Raw genomic sequence first — 21,676 nt, 5'->3', positions numbered from 1 at the left:
ATGCCACAATTCTCCCAAGAACCACCGCACTTAAACGTGGAAGACCGTTTGTTTGCCACTTCTTTAGTCCGAACTCAAGAAAGCTTTAAGCTACCGTCCTCCGCTCACTGGAGAAACCCAACGGCTGCAGAGCCTCAGAACTGGACCATTCTATCACCCACGTCCATAAATACTCAACTCTGCCGGACACAACCTCACTAAACTCCATTTCCCACGACCCTCTGCTATGTGGCGAGCGTCGTAGCCGACGCCGCTAACCTCTGGGTCCCCTCTGTTCAAAGCAATATAACACTAATAGGACAGCAGTGACCGGCAGGACTACAAAGACCAGCACACGCGTTGCCATGGTCGCACATTGGTGAAGCTCTCCCTGGCTTTTGATGGGGTCGAGCACCAGCATGGATTGATCAACGGGTTGATTGATTTATTGAGCTGTGTTTCCTGGCGGTTCAGTGTAGTCTGTTCTTTTCTGTGCTCGTGTAAACACTATGGCCATTTCGTCCGTCACAACAGTAGTCGGTAATAGCAGGGCCTCAGGTTGGGGGGAGGGGGGAGTTTTGTAATACAAGACAAAAATTAGCCATCAAACACGGCAGTGCGGTGTTGATGACTGAGCTCAGCTGGAGTTCATGTGGAACAAGAAAGCGGCAACTACCACAGAGCAATTTATACTTTATACTTTCATTTATACGCCACTTAAAAATGTCTTAGTAACAACACTACAATGTTTTAAACTACTACCGACAATGAATAGTATTTTACCAGCATCTAGTGGCCATTAGAGGAACTGCAGTGTAAGATCTATTGTTTTCAACATTGAAAGGTAATTCTGATTTATCACAACTTGGGCCTTATTTTTTTGTAGATTTATGCCATCATTTCCATAGACAATAATAACAATGTACTAATCAGGTTCATCTGGAAACTCGAGAACTTCAATAAATATAAGTTTGACGGAGAAAGAAACACGAGCCAGCACAAACGCATAGAAACCCACGGCGTACCCGCCACAGCTGTGTTCCTGTACAGTGAGGGAGTATCACTGTTTTACCGTCAATGTGAAGCGCTTTACCCAAAGAGTCAATGTGTGTATGAGTTGCAAGCAGTTCAACCAAAGAGCGGTCTTAGAGCGGTTGTAGAGGTCTGAAACAACTATTTCACAATAAAAAGAGAAAATGTCGATTTTTTTTTAAATATCTTGTTTTGCTGATTTTTGTTTTTCTCTAATTTTCTTTCCTCGCCAATACGATGATTATGTCATATTGTCCTGCAGAGGTTTAATGGGATATTTTCACACTGCGGCTGAACGGTCAACTAGCATTTCCTGTTGCCTATTCTCTAGAAATATGTTTCAAATCCAGATGGGAACTTATCTGTTGACCTCAGGCTCTTTTAACCGGCCTGTGTATAAATACAGCTGTAGACACTACTAACTAACTCACGTCAGCCTTCTGTAGTAGTGATGTTGCTGCGTTAGGACATGTCAGCTCACTTTAGTGAGTTAAACAATAAGAGCCAGAGTGTAATAATCGGAAGTCGTGGTGGTTGCCGCTCTATGACCAGTGTTGACGGGTCTGATGGTTTGTGTCGTCTAAGGCCAAGATTTCTCCTCCCCAGCCCAGAGGCCGCACAGCTTTACTGTCACTACCGCCCACTCACACACACACACACAGGTGAATCGCACACTTTCACGCACACAGACTATTTTGCTACACAAGTTAAATACTGTATATTTCTTAATATGTTTGATACTGTGGTGTAAATGTAGTGTCCTGCTATGATGCGGGGTGTGTGTGTGTGTGTGTATGTGTGTGTGTGTGTGTGTGTGTGTGTGTGTGTATGTGTGGGTGGGGGGGGGGGTATTTTTTGGACTCTCGGGTGGGGACAGAGGAGGTTCGGTATCAGTGTGACTGTTGCCTTCTCCCTCCCTCCCTCCCTCTCTCTTTTACCTCCCTCTCTTTTTGAAGGGGAGACGTTCTCTCCGTTACCTTTTTCTCTCGTCCGGCTCGTGACTGAAAAATTGGAGAAAAAACAACAACAAAAACCCCACACCACGCCGTTTGGTTGGAACCGATCACAAGCACATTCCTGACTCTGTCCCGTGCTGTCGTTTTATCCGGATTCTTTCCCGTCGCGACGATACAACACGTGTCTAGGTCTCGCAGACTCACATGTACATAAAGCGCATATATGTGTACACATGTGCAATACACGCTATTCGAGCAATCTCTTACTGTGACTATTATTGATGATGATACTTGTCCCTTCTCTCGAAAGTTTCAGCCCGTTTCTTTTTCCACCTCCTCGTCCCCAATTGTGTTGCAGGAGCTTAAAAAGGGAAGAACTCTTGTGATTCTTCACGCTCAGTTTCATTTCGGGGGTTCGCGGACATTTTAATGGAGCCCTTTATTTTTATTACTCTCACTGTAATGTTGTGACGTTGATCCTGATTCTCTGTTTCTTTGTGTTTTTTTTAAGTGGGCCTGTTGTTAAACTTGTCTGGAAACTCAATAAAGCAATTCACTGACTGTCTGTTACAGGTCACAGTTCTGGTAGAAAGGGTCCAGAGGACCGAGCGGGGCTACCTCTCCCCTGTTTCTGCTCTGTATGCTAAGCTAAGCTAACCTCCATCCATACTCCTCTCATCTAACTAACTGGAAAAAAGAAGAAAAAAGATTCAACATTTCCCAAAATGCCGAGCTATTCCTCTTAGCTTGAAGTCGAATCATACAATGCTGAGGCGACATTTGGGATTTCCTTCATCAGTTTCGTCTCGTCATTATCTTTATTTAATAATTACATATATATACAGTATATGTCAACTGAACAGTGTCCTCGTCAACTGCACGTTTTAAATTAACACCAACAAAATGACACTCAAAGGTTGTGAGAAGCTCGTCTTTTAAAAGTAAAGTCTAAAATAAGAATTGTAAAATGTATGCGCACTCAAAAGCAGGACTGTAGTCAGCATTATCTCCCAACATAAAGGTCTCAGTGATGTTTCTCCAGTTCTAAAGTTTCGTTGGAAAATACAGATTACCATTTTTTGTGTGAACAATTAGTCGATTAATTCATTAGTCAATCGATTTGACTGATTTGGCAACTATTGTATGTATTAATAACCAATTATTGAGGTTCTTAAGCCCGAAAAGCATGATAGTACTGTATGTCATTTCAGTGTAATAAAAAGTCATAGTATAGTTTGTTGAAGAAACCAAAAAGCAAGTCATTGTAAATATGTTCAAAAAAGTCATGATAGCCTAAGTATAGTATGCCAAACAAGTAAACAAAGAAAGTCAGTATAGTATGATAAAACATTGTTAAAATTCTATAGTATAGTATGTCAAAAGACAAGTTATAAAAAGCATGCTAAAGTATTGTTTTGAATAAATTATGAATAAGATAAAGAATTAGTCATAATTCAAAAAAATCCTGCTGTAGTATTTCATGAAAAAAATAGTATATTATCTTGTAAAAGGTCTTAGGAAAGTCATAGTATAGTATGACATAACGGTCATAGTATAATATTTAAAGTAAGCCATACTATAGTTTTTTTAAAGTCATAAAAAAGTGATTGAAAAAGTCAAAGTACAATATACCAAAAAAAAGTCATAGTAAAGTATGTTGAAAAAAAGTTAAAAAAGTCATACTATATGGTATGTTGAAAAATTACTTACAATAATAAGGTCAAAGTATAGTATTTTTAAAAAAAAGTCAGTATAGCATGTAGAAAAAAGTCCTAAAAAGGTCCTAGTATAGCACGTGGAATAAAAGGAAAATGAAAGTTATGATACAGTATGTGTGGGGGAACAGTCACAGTATAGCGTGTCGAAAAAAGTCAGTGAAATGCAAACTGGGTAATCTTTTCTTCCAATCAGAGCAGTGAAACGTGCCACGCAAACAACACATAATTAATAGAAAGACTTATTATTAAATGTCTTAACTATTATACACCAAATAATTCAGTTCAAAACAGTCTTACGGTCTTAAATCCATCAATTGACTGATTCCCAATCTCAGGTGCAGGTGAGATTTGGGCTGTAGTTCCCATACAGTACACAAGATGCAATATATTAACATTTGAATATGAATTTGCAAACAGACGGCTTAACAATGTTAAAAGAATAATTTGTGGAGTTACTTGCAACAGTTTAACCTTTTGTTGTGACTTGTTGCATGTATGATTTAAAATATCTGCAAAGCAATAGACAAAATGTGTTTTTTGTAATATACAGTGTTATTTCATTACTGCTAATGCGTCATAATGTGTGGCGTTTTATGAAAACACGGTGAACGCTGGACTAGCAAATAGTGAATTCATAAAAGGAGACACTATCTGCCCTTGAGAATAGAATAGAATGCTGGATAGAACTGGGTCACCTCCGGGTTCTACAATGATGCAGTAGAACATGTTCCCACACTCCAATAGATCAGAATGTTGAGGTGTCAGCTTGTGTATAAAGCCAGGTGTCTGTGCAAAGGAACCGCAGTATCTTCAACAACTCCACAGAGGACAGCTGGACAGCTCTGAGGCGCTGAGGTAGGCATTAATTGGCAGATGTCGACAACACGTTACATATTTAACTTTATTCCTACAGCGTTTCACTGAAATGACGAAACAACAGTTATACCGTATGTAACCTACCCGGTAAGTCCTGGTGATTTTGAGTCCAGGTGTGTCGGTTCAGTGGTGGAATAGTCTGTAACTGAGTGCATTTACTTCAAGTATTGTACTTTAGTACTAGCATACTTCCTCCACCACTGGTAGGTTAACACCAGGCTAAATCTGGTGGAAAAAGTTGAATTCTTTAAGACATCCAGGTACTTAGATGTCCACAAGTCTTTGCCTTTTCTACCAAACATAGCTGTGATCTGTCGAGACACCTTCAAGTCACCAAGGTAGTGAGACGTCTGAAACCAGCTGCACTCTTCTAACATTTCAGTCGGGTGTTACCCTTTCATGTTAGCAGATTCATGCTCACTGTGTTGAGCTGTGTGGGGGAGTGTCCTGCAGCATTTTTAAAGAACTGCATTCTGGGAAGACAACGGAGGTCACCCAGGTAGTAGCCCTGGCTTCTCTGAATCAATGCTGACGATGGGCGTTTGGACTGCGGGGAAGACTCGGTCTCTTAAGCCCTGCATGGTGGCTGGTGTTGCTGTGTGGCGGCCCGCAGGACTTGTTCCTCTGGAGCGCGAGTGGCTGCCGACAGCAGAGTGTAAAGATGGTCGGCCAGTCTTCAATGCTGCCAGGGGGCAGGACGTCTGCAGAGCTCACTGCAGGCTTCCGGTGTGTCTGATGTAGGATGCTGTGGTAAGATACGCGCATCAAACTCCCAAATCCTTCCTTGAATATCAAACTGTTCACATTGATTATTTACTTAGAGTAGAATAAAACAGAGCTTAGAAAGGGAAATGTAGATACATCTTTATTTTAAAAATATTATGACATTTATTATAGTCGTCATTATATACATATGAAATGTAACCTGCATTTAACCCATCCCTAGCATATTGGGATATATATCCCAATATGCTAGATATAGATATAGATAGATAGATAGATAGAGATATATTTCATTGCAATTTCAAGTAGACCAAACTACACATCATGGAATGTATTCAAGATAACTCTTTAAACAGATCAACAGATTAATGTTCATGAGTTTTGGAAAACAGAATACTGTATCATGCAAATAACTTGTAATACTGTAAGATTTAAATATATTGACAGTATAGAGCAAATACAGTGACATCAGCAGAAGGATGGAAATATAGAAAATATATTTCAATGAAAGCAGTGTACACACACACACACACACACACACACACACACACACACACACACACACACACACACACTACTGCTGAGCACACTGGTTCTCCATAGTGGTCTGGGAGCTGACATGGATCACCTCCACTGTTTGTTGCTTTCTTCTCTCCTCATCTTTGGATACAGTCACAGGAGAGCTGAGGATCACACACAAACCATCACTCATGAGATAGTGATAGAGAGAACATATACACGACTGTTCATTTTAACACCCGTTTGTCATTCGTCTTTTTACTTTTGGTCTAGACCTACAGTATTTCCCCACCAAGTAGGCATGTATACGTTGTGTTTCTATTGCACAACTTCAGTCAATAAAACAAAAAATAAAAATTGTGATCATTCTCAACAGTCCCTGTTCAGCTTCATCATGCGAAAAGGACACACACACTCTTCCTCACGCCTCAGCTCCTCCCAGCAAGGACGAAGGAGCTGAAGCTGCCAAATGAGAAACTTTGTTCTACCCAAGACTGACTTAGGCAAGTACTTCAAACTGTGTGCCACATGTGGAGTGGCGGCATTTATACGTCATGTTTGATTTCATAAGCCTTTAATTGGCTGTAATTCATTGCGTTGTAATTTTGGGAAATCGAGATGTTAATGAATATTTCTTTCAAATATCTGTCGATAAAATAAACAGCGCTTGCGTGTTATGCCAAGTATGACGATGATGTGTTGTGTGTGTGTGTGTGTGTGTGTGTGTGTGTGGAGGGAGTAGAGAGAGTCATCGCGCAGTCAAAGTCCATGGACCTCACTGGTGTCTCTGAGGTGAGCACACGTGACCAACGGTGACACAGAAACATACAAACGGAATCAGCGGCACAACACTGAAGCCTGATGATGAACTTATTTAAGTGTTCTGTACGCTTCAAAGGCCCCTGAAGGACCCGACACCGGGCAGGTGTACTGACCTGGGGCTGGGAATGGCAACAGGCTCTTCTCCACCGATCTTCACACACTTGGCAGGTGGTGCCTCAGGCTCTGAACCAAAAACATAAAATGGCAAAGTGATTAACGGTGCTACCACATCACAGAACATATATAGTGTATAGTGTGGATAAGTACCTCATACAACCCCCACGTCAATGTGTACTGTGTGTTCGTTTATGTAGAGCAACTGCACTCAATTCTAATCCACATTTGCCTCCTGGAGCACCAACTCCAGTGAACGCACCTTGTGCGAAGCTCACTGCCTTAGCCGTACGATGAGAGCCCGCCTCAGGATGTGCAGTCTTTGTGACATCAGAGGAGGGTAAGGTGTCCACAGGAAGCTTCTCTCTCCTTTTCTTCTGGATCACATTCTTTTTGGCATCTAGACACAAACATTGCCGGAGGCAGCAATGTCACAGTCGTACAATAACACAAAATGTACGCGCGTCCATGTCATTACGAGCAACCGGTCTCTAAAGTTCCATCCATAACACCAGAGGTCGCGTAGGTCGTGACCAATGAGCAGAAGTGGGTTTGGTGTTCATCTCATTACCTTCCGGTTCATACTTGTGCTGCAGCTCTTCTACTCGTAGCTGCAGTCTTATGTTGTCACCCTGAGTCTGCAGCAGGGAGCAGAAATATACAAAGTGTTTCTGTGACTCACGGTTATGTTTGCATGTCGCGATTAGTTCATCATCGTTAACAGCTACCATAGTCACCGACTACAGCTTAGAGCTGCAGCAGTGCTGAACGGGCATTATTACTTCTGACACTTCCCAAGTTACCATGTTTCAGTGGTTGTGTTTTGTAATATATCATGGGTCTTTGTGTATGTAGCAGACAGAACGGACTAAACATGTTCACTGTGCTGCTCATGACTCAAACATGTGCTCACAGTTCACTGCTCTCTCTCCTTTTGGAAATCCCTCTCTTTGGACTTTACTACTTTAGACTACGGAAGCCTAGAGGGTCAAGTGACAAGGAAACATTTCTGGTAATCCATTTTCTAAGTCTCATCTAAGTTTTTGTTGCAAAAACAGACGTTTTTTCATGCGATTTTATTTTTGTAAGGATAAAAGTGTTAACAAGAGACTGAAATGCACAACTAGCCTATGGTTTAAGTAGGATTTTGCATTGCTCTTTAAACACAAGTTTTGTAAATTAAACTCGCCTGGAAGAAAACATGAATGCATGTAGTCCTATTTAGAACACGGGTAGTGGCGTACTTCAGCCTCTTGTGGCCGACATGAGTATTACAACAACAAACACACAATTATCCTGTTTTTACAAATGAGAAAAGAATAACTTACAAAAATGATTCTGGGGGGAAAAAATGTACCTGACTTTTATTTTAAGGAACTTAGAGAGTATTTGTTTTATTATTTAGAAAAACAAATTAGTTTTCTTCATAATGTTGTTATATGAATATCTATTGGATGGTACTAGTGGGGCAAGTGTTGCTTCCGGTTGCATTGCTCAGTGAGCGTTGGGTTCAGAATGTATGCAGTCGGAGCCGTTACCTGTTTGAGAAGATGCTCCGATGAGAAGAGCTTCCTCTCCAGCGCTAAAGCTCTCTGGCTCTCCGACAAAGACTTCATCCTCTGCAGGGAGAGCTCATCTCCCTGACGCTCTGCATCCTTACTGACGACGCACACAAGAGAAGAAGAGTTCAGGTTAACCAGGGAGGGGGGGGGGCGGACAACCAGCTTATTCAAGTTTGATCCAGTGCCACCGTATAGTTTTGCATCAAGGCAGTTTCAAATCACTTCTCTAGGCTCGGGGTATTATGTTTTAAAAAAGAGATTTAGAAATCCCGATGGTAGGATTTCAATAGTGTCAAAAATACAAATGCTGTAACTTTGCTGCTGGACTTGGGAATCAGCCGTAAAACAATATCGTAACATTAGATAGCTAGAAATATCAGCATACTAGCTTTGTTTCGGCTGGTTATAAAGAAAAGCTCTGAAATACATTGAAACTAAGATAAAACAATGTTATCATAATTCTTTGGCCTTCATTAACGTGTCAATAACAGAGCCACTGCAGATGAAGTGTTCAAAATCATGGACACTGACTTTAATCTGAGATGGGAGAACTGTGTGGGGATTGGCACAATGTATGATACGCTAGCATCTAGACAGCCGAGTCCCCAGCTGTACGATGTAATTCAAGACAGTAAACTACATCAAAGGCCACATTGTTTCGCGCTGTGCGAGTAAATTGGATCCCGTGAGTCGGTTTGTTTTACAGCGACAGTCACGCTGGAACGTTTGATCCAAAATGTTGGAATTGCGGGATGATATCAGAATGACATTAGAGAAAGATAGGGATGAAGTTTCTCACATGTGTAATAATAACTTCCTCAATGTTTCAAATGAATTCTAAAGGACATGTAGGTGTTTTTCTTTACACAAATACTGAACTGTAGAGTATACCCAGGTGAAATGTCGGGAAGGTATAGAAAAAAGAAAATACCACCCAAGCCTAGTGTACACCATTCTGTGTGTCGTCTCTGCCGTCCTCTTCTTTGTGGCAATTTATGAAAAATACAAGTTTACCAGACTACAGTGGTCTTTAAGCGTTGAAGAGTTTTGGTAGCTTTAAATGTGACTGCTGAGTCATCGATGTAATAAACCAAACTGTTTGATAAAGTGAGCTGCAGTTCAACCCGAATGACTTGAGGCACGCAGACTTGAACTCACACAGAGTTGTTGAGCTTCATTTTGAGCAGGTCAGTGTAGTAAGTTTCATCTCGGCTGTCACCACCTTCTGCTGGAGCCGGATTGGCTGGCTGAGACTTCAACATCATCTACGCACACGCACACGCACACACACACACACACACACACACACACACACACACGCACACACACACACACACACGCACGCACGCACGCACGCACGCACACACACGCACGCACACACACACACAATAATAATCCAGCTTTCAGATAATAGATTATATTGAAACAGAATCTGGGTTATCATTACGAGACTTTTAGAAATACTTTGTTGTTGAAGCTTAAATATCTCCAGAAGTTCTGCACAGCATCTGTACATTGTTTTAGGAGCTCACCTCTACCTTCTCAAGTCTCTGCAGTTTAGTGATGAGGTATTGGATCTCTCCATTCTTCTCAGAGAGCATGGACTGGAGTCTCTCCAGCTGAGCGGGATCAGCCCTGGAACCCTGGAGCTGCATCAGAGTGGCTATCTGGACCTGCACAAGACGTCCACTCCGTCATTCATGTCACAAGCAAAACGGGACATTGTTCATAGCCGGCGTATTCGTCAGAGTGCGCTCCACAACACGCGGTACCTTCATGCGCTGCAGCTGCTGTTTGCTGAAGGCGTGTTGTTTCTGCAGCGACAGATACTGGACCTTCATACTGATGAGCTGTCTCTCCATCTGACTGCGCTTATCCTCCAACTGCAGCAGAACAACACACAACATTTAGCACACTGATTTACATGGGGTCCTAATGTGCGCTCTCTTCAAATCCACCAAAGACTCTGCTGCCCCGGTCCATAACCGTTAACTACATATACAGATCACATTATAATGTTGTTAATTATTCTAATAAGTTATAAATAACATTAGTTTGGACATAACGTGACGTCTGACATAGCATAAACTAGCAACGTTAGCATTGGCTAATTGCAGTCGGATTCAGACTCCTCGGTCGTTAATTAAGATTGAGTAATATTTTGAAACGGCTGCAATGAGAGTTCGGAGACAGACGAACCTTTAAACAGCTGGAGAGCAGTCGTCAGTTGAGCCGCTTAGCGGTGCGACTTCTAGCAAAACTAAAAAGACGTTAGCGGGCTAGCTACATCAATCTGAGGTTTACCGTCACAGGGCCGGAGGAACAACGAGGTTCTTCTGTTGTGAGATTGTTGCCCAAGGACACAAGGACATGGACTAGCAGAGCTGGGATCGAACCACCAATCCTCTGATTGAAGGACGACCCCGCTCTACGACGCTTTAAGCCGTTTCGTTTTCTACGTCAGCAAACACAGAGCCTTCCTTGCCTGTCTACATCATTGGCAGCTCAGTTTGGTTTTTACCTCTGCGAACAGAGAGTTCCCTTTGCTGTTGGGATCTTGGGCCTGCTGCAGAACCTGGTCCAACTGGATCTGGAGGTCTCGGTTCGCATCGCGACATTTCTGCGGAGACAGAGAGACGCAAAGACGTACAGCATGAGCATCCAGACATGGGAGACAAAGAGATGCACAGACTGCATGTTCACATGCAATCGCAGTAAGTGATTCCGCTACACTCGGATGAAGGGAGAGATCATTTCACGGAGTGTGTAGTGTTGAGGTATCCACCACAAATGTCTGAGACACACTACACCTGGTCTGCTACATATGTGCTTCTATGTTCACTGATGGAAAAGATAAGTGAATCAATGAATATTGGGTCTGACCTGATGATTGTCAGAGCATAGGAAACAGGTTGTAAATGCAGAAACTTTGCTTTTGAAACTGCTTTGAAGTGCAATGGGAGAGTAGAGAAGGTTGTGCTTGTCCTCGTTTCCTCTAAAGCGACTGAAGTCCAGGGGTGTCCCGAGGTCTACCACCATTTTAAGACATCAAGTATTGACCGTCGGCAGTTTTTTAGTCCAGTCAATGTTGGAATCAACCTTCAGCGGTGTGTGATGATAGGACCTGACGGCCTAAAGCATATTAACGTACACACGAGCACAATAAGGACCACAGCTGATGTGTGTTTACCTGTAATGCATTGAACCAGGAAACAGCCTCCTTATCCCGCTCCTCTTTCTCCTCAGTGCTTTGCTCCAGGCGGCGCTCCAGCTGCTGCCCTTTGTACTGAGACTCCTTCAGCATCTGCTCCAACTCCACCTGGTAGACGGGACTCATTAACACAGGATGGGAAAGAGCAGCAGATTACAGTACAAGAAGTTAAAGGCTGCAGAATGTAGGCGATTAGGATTACATTGTCACTGAAGAACGGTACAAAGGCAGATTAACTCCAGATAAGCCTGGTTTCTCCAGCTCTGCTCCCGCTCACCATAATGCTCTCCAGCTCCATGTTCTTCATCTGCCCCTCCAGCATCTCAGATGTCATGGAGCTCTGGGTGTGCTCGCTTAAACCTCGCAGCTCCTCCGTCTTGTTATTCAGAGTCTCGGTCTGCACCTGGAGTTTGTTTTTCAGGTGTTGCTCACTCAGCTGGGATTCCTCCAGGGTGGACTGCAAACTCAGAATCTGGGACGACACGCAGGACAAACATGTTGAGCAACACCGCGGGGATCAGAAGGTTTGCCGTTAATTAACCTCGTCTGTGGCGGCCCGCCAAAGTGTGTTTTAGCCCATCGTAAAATCATAATCCACCGAAAATAATACATGTTTACGTTCTGTATTCTAAATGTTGCAGCTGGTTAAGTTTAACTACTTTATTTCCTTAATAATTAGGCTATATACACTACTTAATAAATCATAGTTTATTAGCTCATTTGTATTTCCTAGTAAGAGTGCGAATCTGCAAAGTAGCCGAACTAGTAACTAATATTGTCAAATGAATGTAGTGAGGTTAGAAATATCATATTTCTCTCCGAGATGTAGTGGACTAGTAGTGTCAAATTACATGAAATGGAAATACTCTTGTACAGTAGGCTACAAGTACCTCAATATTGTACTTAAGTACAATACTTAAATGTACTTAGTAGTAGTTCCTCCTCCTCCATGATCAAACTTGCACGAGTAACACAAACTTGCTCTGCGTATGGCGTGAACACAGCATTAGAGGAATAGTTATGGATTTATGGATGGAGCAGTGGTGTATACAACACTAATGATGGCTCTACTATCACCAAGTGTGCCAGTAAAGCAAGACAGTGAGCCATCATCAATGTTATCAGCAACACCTGTGCTTTTCGTACTATGACATTTACTAACGTCTGCTGTGAAGACCAGACCAGACCGCAGCTCGTTGTACCTTCTTGTTGAGCTCCTTGAGCGCTGTGCCGTGGCTCCTCTCCAGGTGCATCTGTTGGTCCTCGAGCTGCCGCGTCTGCTGGTTCTTCAAACAGTCGAGGTCCGACTGCAGAGAGTTCTGCATCCGGGTCTTTAACTCCACTTCCTTCTGAAGGGAGTACTTCTCTTGCTCGAGGGCCTTCGACAAAAAAAAAAAAAAAAAAGGCGTAGAGGTTTGAAACAATTCAGAAGAATCCACAGACCGACCTGTAAGCAGCGCTCCAAGGCTATTCAGTGCAAGCATTGGTGTGCTGATGTGTTAAACTAAGGGAGCACACCAGTGCAAAGGACTAGAACCAGAAGAGAATGTTCGACTGTTGACAGTTCTGTTCTAGGGTGGTTGCAAAGCAGCAACTACAGTCAGTTGTGTCATTTTGTCCGATTTGGCTAAATTGAGCCTCTGTGGTGCGGGCATCATACCTCCATAGCGTTGGTCATCTCCACCCTCTGTTCGTCCAGTCTGGTCTGCATTTCCATCTGCTGGTTGAGGAGATCCAGACCAGCTCGGGCGGCCTGCTGGACCTGCTCCTCTTTCTCCCGCAGCTGGCTCCTCAGGTGCCGCATCTCCTCTTCCGCCGCCATCTGGAGAGTGGTGAGTGGATAGGGAGGCTTATAAAACCTTTGTGCTTCCGGTGCAGTGCTCTCTGCAACCCAGCATGGGCCTCACACATTACAGGGAATGGAATGATTTGGTGAATTTGTCACATTTGAGGGGAACAGTTACCACTTTGGTGAGATATATTACATATTTATTATTTTAGAGTTGAGCTTCATTAGTCATTTGGTCAACTCAGTGTAGTATTTATATTTAAAGTATTTGTATTGTGTTTTATCTTTCATAGATCAGATGGTCGTGTTCTTGTGGAGAGGGTGCAAAGACCAGAGGGGGGGGGGTCTCCCTGTGACGTCACGCTCCCACAGGTTACAGATTCACTTTTGGTGCTCGTGATTTTGGTTTTAAGTGTGCAACTATATTCCTTTTTATCTGAGGTAACGTTATGAAATCTGCGTAAGTATTTTGTGACGTAACGTTACACATAATGTATCAGATCAGCGTCATTTTAACTTCGTGGCTATGTGTACGTGCAGGTCTGCAGCACAGATACTGAAGCGTTTATCCAATGAACGTTAACGTTGTGTGTAGCGAACGCTGTGTCCTAGTAACTGCACGTTAAATACAGTAGTTAGCCCCATCAAGTGTTAAAGCATCAGCCCTGAAAAATAAGCAGCTGAAAAAAAAACACACATAAGCTAGCTAGCTAAATGGTTATTGACTCCGAGATAGCACTACGTTAGCACCACTAGCTAAGTAACACAACGACACCGGCAGTTATATGGACCAAAAAACTAATAAACGTTAACGCTATAACATTAGCGTTAGCTAACGTTAACCATTTTATCAACAACAATGGCGCTTGAACTAACCCCGGCTCGTTTTTCATCAGACAGAACACTGTTCACATGAGGAAGTCCCTTGAGAAGGGCGACCAAGTAACTCTGGAGATCACTTGTTAAATTGGTAAAGACAATGGCTATAAGTATAACAAATGAATGCATTTAACGTTAGCTGCCCAACGTTACCTTTCCACTGATCAGGTCAAACCGCTTTAGGTTTGAATTCAGCTCCCGTGAACTATCGCGAGACGTGGCTTCACGTGCCCTGATTGGCCCAGCAGGGGCCAGTGATAAATAAGTCTTCTTCTTCTTCTTTTTTGTTTTTTGGCGGATGGCATCCAGTGAAAGGTGCATTACCGCCACCTACTATATTGGAGTGTGGATCCGATAACATATCCCTTTACAAAACCTAAAACAAACAACAAAAAAACTAAACTAAATAATATAAAACAAAAAACAAAATAAAACAAAACCAAAAAAAGGAGTTCTCCATTTCAGAGACTTAAATTATTTTGCTCAATCCTGTTTCTTTCACATATTGTAGTATGTTTCCTGCCCCCAAGGTTAATGCATCTTTTAGATTGAGTTCCTCCACTCCCAGCCTCCTCTTCAACCTGTCTCGCTCAAGTGAGAATTTCTGGCAATGACATATGATATGGTCTACAGATTCTGATATCTGGCAGTGCTCACATAGTCCTGTTGGGTGTTTATTTTTTAGTTGCATTGTTTCGTTCAGCCTTGTGTGTCCAATCCTCAGTCTGGTTAATATGTTTTCTTCTGTGGTGCTTCTTCTAGATGGCCTCCCTTTGCCAACTTCTTTCTGAACAGCATAAAGATGTCTTCCTGTGTCTCCTACATCCCAACTGTGCTGCCATTCCTTAATAATATTTATTTTGATTATTGATTTAGCTGCTGCTTTGCTGAGTAAAATGTCTGTCTTGTGCTGACTTCCTAAAGCTTGTTTTGCTAATGTATCTGCTCTTTCGTTTCCTTTTACCCCTCTGTGTGCTGGTACCCACAGAAATGATACAAAAATACCCATATTCTTAAGTCAGAACAGTGTTTCGTACATTTCATTAATTAAATCCTGCCTGCTATGAGATGTGAATGATTGTAATGAGGATAATGCTGAACTGCAATCTGAACAGACGACCTTTTCGAGCCGAACCTCCTCTACCCACTGCAGTGCTGTTATAATTGCCAACGTCTCAACTGTATAAGCAGACAGATGATCTGATGTTCTCCTTTTAACTTCATATTGCAAGGTTGGTATGGTGACTGCAAAACCAGTTCTACCTGTATTAGGATCTTTAGACCCATCTATGTATGCTGGAGTAAATGATTGATATGTTGTCTGTAGTCTATCCTCCACCACTCCAGCCATGTTATCAATATCTTTAAATGCCTGGGTTTTGTCCAAAAAATAATTATTAACTAACACTGAGGGAAATAGCCACGGTGGTGTTGATAACGGTACTGTAGGAGTGAATGTTATCTGATCCAATGACATATATCTTGCTAATTTTCCATTGCTCCATGCAAAACATTCCTGTTTGGCCCTTTCTCTTTCCCAGCATGGCAGAAGCACCTTTGTAGTTGGATGATTATCTCCAGAATGTCCTTGCAGATTGGCCCAGTAATTCATAGCTAAGAGCTTGCGTCTCAAATGATAAATAAGTCATATGATTTAGAGATATACATGATGCAGCTCAGCCAATCAAATATGGGTATTCTGATAAGTTTCCTGATTCGAGTGACATTTACATACACCATGACACTCTCTCTCTTACAGTCATTCAGGTCTTAGAGATTTTAAGAGGACTCCCCGCCACACACACCCCATTTTAAAATAAAAGCCCCACAAAATGAATTCTAACTGAAATGCTTGTGATGAAGCCTGTCATTTAATAACCTGTTTGTTTCATACATTCTGATTGTGTCTCCTCTTCTCCTCTTGAAACTAAATATTAAATTTTGTAATCAGCCTTTAAAAAAAAAAAACCTGAATGTACAAACTTCAGCCATCCAATCACCAACTTGCTAATGGCTAGCTTAGCCGCTAACATTTCCTTACCATTAACTCACCGTACACGGAGTAGTTTGGGAAGCTGAACAAATACAATTGTACATTTATTACAAATTTAAAACTAATAAAAATAATGAAATCACCTTAATACCACTGTGGAAACAATTTCAGAACTTTTTATTTATAAGAGAGAATTGCAGCATCGCATATAAATCAGCTGGTATCAGTGAAATATTTATTAACAGTATGTACATCGCAGAGCCCATTTTATACAAAAGAAAAGCAAAGTATCTCAACAGAGGGAAACTAATTATTGAATAAGTTATTTTAAAAAAGAAAAGGAAAAAAAGGCCATTTCCTTTGTCTCTGGAAGAGTTTGTATTTCGGAGAGTAAACCTGAAAGCGTGATGAGTAGACGTGTACTAACTCTCCGGGGAGTAGATCTTGATGAGGTGTTGCGGCTCGGTGGGGTAGCCGGTGACCGGGCAGCGGCGGTTGGCTTTCACGTACGTGTAGACGCAGCGGTAGCAGAAGACGAAGCCGGAGGTGGACAGCACCGTGGCGTTGGAGCGAAGCCCGCGGCACAGCGGACAGTCCCTGCTGTCGGCGCCGGGTGGAGCTTCCTCGCCGCGGTCGGCCGGGGAGTCCCGCCCGCTCTGCTCCCGCTGCAGGTGGAGTGGGGGCGGGGGAGCGGGCAGGGAGGTGAGGCTCTTCACGGTGCTCTGGTTGTCCGAGGAGTACCACCACTCCAGGAACTGCAGGAAGAAGACGCCCAGCGAGAGGGAGCTGGAGAGGGACACGGCCGCGCCGCGCGCCACCTGCGACATCCACCACCATGCTCTCTGCGCCAGGCTGCAAACGGAAGAACAATGCATTGTGGGTGGTGAATTCAAGAGCTTTGTCTGAGATTGGGACTCATGCAAGAACACTTGTTAAACATTTTTCTGACTTTAACTTCTCTTACTTTCTTCTGTGACCGAACTACTGCACCGACCTGAGGCAAGTAGGGAGGCACCCTCGAAACCCGGTTCTAAATAAGTAAAGCCCAGAGTATCGATAAGGTCTGGAGTTAACGGTTCTGCTATCAGTACTGTAGAAGCTACTGAGTGAGACCTCTTCATCTCAAACCTCCTCTCTCTGTCTCTTTGTGCTTTACTCTGACACACACACACACACACACACACACACACACACACAGTACAGCGTGAGACTCGCATCATGGCAGAGAGAAGAAAAAGATCCAGAGTGTGGCTACATTTACTCCAGTAGAGGCTGAGAACTCTCGTTGTATCAAATGCAATAAAACCTTCACAAGTAACGGAGGTAACACCAGCAGTTTATCACAACATGTGGCGAAAACACAGAACATTAATCTGCAGAAATGCTCAGTTTTCTACTGTTTGTGGAGCAGCCGTCCATCCTCGTCCACTGCAAGTAACGTTAGTGATGTCATACGGAGTTTGATCATAATAATAGACTAATAAATGAATTGTTAAGCTGCGAATGTCTTTAAACGATTTTGGAACTTCTTGTGTTGCTGCTCAAGAAAGACTATTTGTTTACCTACAAGAATAATAAAGCAGTGTCGATTCTTTTCTTAATGAATCCTCTTTTCTCACAAAATAATCAATAAGAACAGATAAGAGTACCAATATCAATAAAATCCGAACAATACCCATCCCTAGGTGCACGTTCTTCACATTTGTTCATTACTATGATCAAAGCCCCGCTAACAATACAAGGCAGCCTGTTCTGCTCCATCTGTGGACATGTTTCGTTCCCAAAAATGTTAGCAAAGAGTCAATACTTCACACCACAGAGCTTCTAGTCCTGCTGTTGGACATCAGCCGACAAAACCTAACAAGAAGTTATCAAGTGTCAGTAGTCCGTCGAAACCATTACAAATAAATATTTACAGCTGCGAGTGAGCCTCAAAGAAGGTGAAAAATAGATTGTCCTCCACGTGGAGGAGTGCACAGATTGGTTAACACTGACTGAACATTAAGCTGACACGTACCTCCCATCAGCTGGGTTGCCAGTTTTGTTGCTCCTCAGCTCCATGTCCCTGACATCCTGAGCGTTAAGTCGTGCCAGTCTGACCCTGGCCAGCCACAGCAAGGGATTATGGGTCCCGGCGACTCCGAAGACGAAGAGCAGCTGCTGGCAGAAGACCCAGGCCTGCCAGGCGGAGCCGACGTACGGGTACGCCGCCACGGCCGCCCGGTACAGCCTCTGGCTCCTGGTCTGCGCCAGCCGGATGGAGAAGTCCTCCTCGTCCCTCTGCCGCGCCAGCGTCGCCTCCAGCTTGGCCCGCAGGTACGGCGCCAGGCACAGCAGGAGGAGGGAGCGCCAGCGCAGGCTCCCGCGGACGGGAAGCCCTCGCCACCCCGACACCCTCTTCAGGCCGTAGAAGTTCTCGGAGAAGGAGGCGCTGCAGTGGGACAGGAAGTGGTTCTGGAGGAGGACATCCAGCAGCAGGTAGAGCTCATCGAAGCTGCGCCACAGGAAGCCGAAACGGGACGGGTTGGACTCTGCCAGAACCTGAGAGGGTCGCCAACACGGGGCTGGTTAGAGCAATTTAATGGAAGAACACAATTTCTGGCTCATTCTATCAATAGGCCGGCTCATTTAAATATATATATATATATATATATATATATTTAATTAATTAAAAATAATGATTCATTAATTAAAATAATTATGTATTTATTAACTAATAAAATTGAGTACAATGCAGCAAAAGAAAAAGCTTTTCAGAAGCAACAAAAGTTGTGGAAGTTCCCAAAAATAGTGATCTGAAGTGGCAGAAATCCGGATTCTCACATTTACCAGAAAGTTCTTACACAATACCGCACAAATGCATTCCAAATGTCTGACACAGAACAAATAATAATGAATAAATAGAAAAAGTAAGAGACGGTTGGCAGAGGTTGAAGGCGCTCGCTCACCTTGACGGCGTGTCTCAGTGCCGGTCGGACCGCCTCCATCAGAGACTCCTGAGCCAGGACCTCGAAGATGGACGGCTGCTCGGCGGCGGCCGTGGAGGTCAGATGGGCTCCGGCCTCGGCCATGGCTGCTGCAGGACCACAACGCAAGGACCGTTAAATACTACGGAGGAAGGGCATCCATGCATCAACATTATATTCAAGTCACAGAGCTTTGCTTGGGTTAGGAAACAGAATTGCACCTTTTAGAAGAAAAACGTTGGTGTCGTGCAACAGATGGAATATTTGTTCAAAAGCGTTACATTTTTAGCAAACAACTACCTGGATTTTAGAAGGATCCCTTTATTGTTCAGACAAAGTGGATGCTTGGCACGGTGACATGTCACATTAAGACACAAAGTCTGTTTACATCGCATATTTTTGTGACAAAATTATTAGAAATTATTAGAATAAACACTCAGCTTACACAGCAACGATTTTCCATTCTAAGTATGAGTGTTTTTAAATGTTCTGTAAACTATTGTGTAAAGTCCAACACACCAGGGTGCAATGATCACAGACAGAAACAGGTCGTTTGTCTCTCAATTTGTTTATTACACTTTTCTTTTCAAATTTGTTACAAACTACAATATTTGTTGGGAAGAACTCTAATGATCATTCATGCAACGTTATGATCATTCCAACATCCTGTTTGACACACAACGTTAGGTACTGAATAAGGGTCAAAGTTCACTCGAGCGTTAACCAACATGTCAGCTTTCATCAAAGCAGGTGACTTCAAATATGACACCTTTAGAGTTTTTTTTGTTTGTTTTTTTAAAATGTAACCTTTATTAAAACGTTATGGGCAATTCCAAAAATGAATTTCTTGGAGTAAAGTCAGTGAAATAACGTTTCCCCTGAATGTTCATATAAAGCACCTCAATATATTTTTAGCTAGCTGGACAGTAGAGAGAAGTTAACGGAAGTTGTTTGACCTAACGTTAGTTAACACAAGTACAGATCTGGACACAGTGCACCTCTAGCCACAAAGAAACTTTTAGTATCAGTAAAATGTATTAATAACAAGCACAGACAGGGTTGTAGCGGTAACTTTATGCAGCCATGTGTTTAAACGTCGACAACGTAACGTTAACTTACCTTCCTGCGCTAACGTTAGCTGGAAGTTAGCACTGCGTCGCTGCTGTTTCCGGCTTCGTGAACATCACGCGGTGGTTTGAAAACACCGCTTGTTGCTCCGAACACTAGCTAAAGCTCCCGCAGAGGGACTGGTAATTTGACATTTTTTCTTCTGTTATTGAATGACCACTCGACGCTGCATAGTGCACTGGCACTACCCACAACAACCACTACTTCTTCTGTTTTTTTTTATATATATGGCATCCTTTAAGATGCATTACTGCCCCCTAGTGGAGTTAATCGTCCACTGTCGTCCTATTCTGGTACAGCCTCGTTTTATGCTTTTAAAAATATCTGTTTTCTTTCATCTTGGCCTGTCCTCGTCCTCGCCCCCGTAGTCCTGCCATCACAGCCCTTCTTTCCACTTCATACTTCCTGTTTGAAAACAGGACGTGCTCTACTGTCTCCTTTTCTTGACACTGATTACAATGACCAGTGGGATGTTTATGATGTTCATGTAAGTGTACTGTTCAAATAGCTGTGAGCAAATCTGAATCTACTCATGATCATACTGGTTATTTTTCTCTTCCACTACTTCTTACCATTCATACTTTATTTTGTATTTAATGTAAGCGTCTTCCTTTTATCTCACTATCCCAATTTGCACATTTCCAGTATTATATTCAAGGCAAGATAGATGATTGAAACAGGAACTTGAAGGTTGTGGACCAGGACCCACCTTCAGGCCACTATGTCAGTAGCTTTTGTGAACAACATTCCCCAAACAAACTATTTCCATAAATGTACATTCTGGCACACCTGGGCAAGCGTCCGCTGCGCCTGGTTGTAAACCCAACCTGAGAACCAGCATCGACGCTCACATGGGACGTTTTGTGGGCAAATCAGCTGCGGTTTTGTTTTCCTGTTGGGTCATCCACCTGGCTCCCTGCCTGTCTGCCTCACCCTCTGAAACATTAACACGCAAACTCTTCATAAGAGGTTAACAGCCTTTATATAAGAATAAAGTCAGTGGAACAGATGGATGGAGGGATGCTGAAGGCTCCCTAGTGGTATTAGCAGGAAACGAGAGGGGGGGGTGCAGAGACAGAGAGGCGATGAAAACATCAGAAAAGCTGCCAGAGTTTAGTGGACGAGAGGAGACATTTGGTGATTGGACGGGCTTAGAGGATTACTGACACAGCTGCACGCCCCGAGTATCTCCGCCGAGCATCATCACTCTGTCTTAGTTTCTCTACCTTCCCGTCATCTCCCCGGGCTCGTCTTTACCGAGCTGCCCTCCAGTGAGGTGAGAGGACGTGTACAAAGTCGACGAGGCAGCACGGGGACGTCTGGGCTCTCCATCAGCAGAGGAGGTGAGTTGGGAAGAGGGAGGCCCAGACCTCGAAGATGACATCGGTGTCCTTTGGATGTCGACTTTA

The 21,676-nt window shown here is 43.2% G+C and overlaps 2 protein-coding genes and 1 long non-coding RNA gene across 6 annotated transcripts; 1 reads left to right on the top strand and 2 right to left on the bottom strand.

Annotated features, from left to right (window-relative positions):
• Nucleotides 1–4,878: 4,878 nt before the first annotated feature.
• On the bottom strand, nt 4,879–14,344 carry spdl1 (spindle apparatus coiled-coil protein 1). Of its 3 annotated transcripts, none has more exons than XM_031876247.1 (14): nt 14,178–14,344; nt 13,173–13,334; nt 12,715–12,891; nt 11,790–11,984; nt 11,492–11,620; nt 10,823–10,921; nt 10,074–10,184; nt 9,834–9,974; nt 9,460–9,566; nt 8,278–8,398; nt 7,311–7,377; nt 7,002–7,139; nt 6,739–6,808; nt 4,879–5,967 (listed from the first exon to the last, which is right to left on the bottom strand). In XM_031876247.1, the coding sequence occupies exons 1-14, from the start codon at nt 14,307–14,309 to the stop codon at nt 5,859–5,861; spliced, it is 1,758 nt and encodes a 585-aa protein (XP_031732107.1). In that variant the 5' UTR covers nt 14,310–14,344; the 3' UTR covers nt 4,879–5,858. The 3 variants fall into 3 exon arrangements, with proteins under 3 accessions (XP_031732107.1, XP_031732108.1, XP_031732109.1); XM_031876248.1 differs by having other exon boundaries at nt 9,840–9,974; XM_031876249.1 differs by lacking the exon at nt 14,178–14,344 and having other exon boundaries at nt 13,173–13,908.
• Nucleotides 10,188–15,890, top strand: LOC116399246 (uncharacterized). The gene is made up of 3 exons (XR_004213816.1): nt 10,188–11,015; nt 11,548–13,344; nt 13,595–15,890. It is a non-coding gene; the product is annotated as an uncharacterized LOC116399246 (long non-coding RNA).
• Nucleotides 15,891–16,335: 445 nt separating this feature from the next.
• On the bottom strand, nt 16,336–20,482 carry pex12 (peroxisomal biogenesis factor 12). 2 transcript variants are annotated; one of them, XM_031876198.1, is made up of 4 exons: nt 20,259–20,482; nt 19,122–19,281; nt 18,191–18,714; nt 16,336–17,025 (listed from the first exon to the last, which is right to left on the bottom strand). In XM_031876198.1, the coding sequence occupies exons 2-4, from the start codon at nt 19,242–19,244 to the stop codon at nt 16,596–16,598; spliced, it is 1,077 nt and encodes a 358-aa protein (XP_031732058.1). In that variant the 5' UTR covers nt 19,245–19,281; nt 20,259–20,482; the 3' UTR covers nt 16,336–16,595. The 2 variants fall into 2 exon arrangements, with proteins under 2 accessions (XP_031732058.1, XP_031732057.1); XM_031876197.1 differs by having other exon boundaries at nt 19,122–19,249.
• Between the last annotated feature and the right edge of the window lie 1,194 nt (nt 20,483–21,676).

The sequence above is a fragment of the Anarrhichthys ocellatus genome, unplaced genomic scaffold (assembly GCF_004355925.1).
Source record: "Anarrhichthys ocellatus isolate YVR2014 unplaced genomic scaffold, GSC_Weel_1.0 scaffold106, whole genome shotgun sequence".
NCBI lineage: Eukaryota > Metazoa > Chordata > Actinopteri > Perciformes > Anarhichadidae > Anarrhichthys > Anarrhichthys ocellatus.
This window is presented reverse-complemented; position numbering and strand designations above follow the sequence as displayed.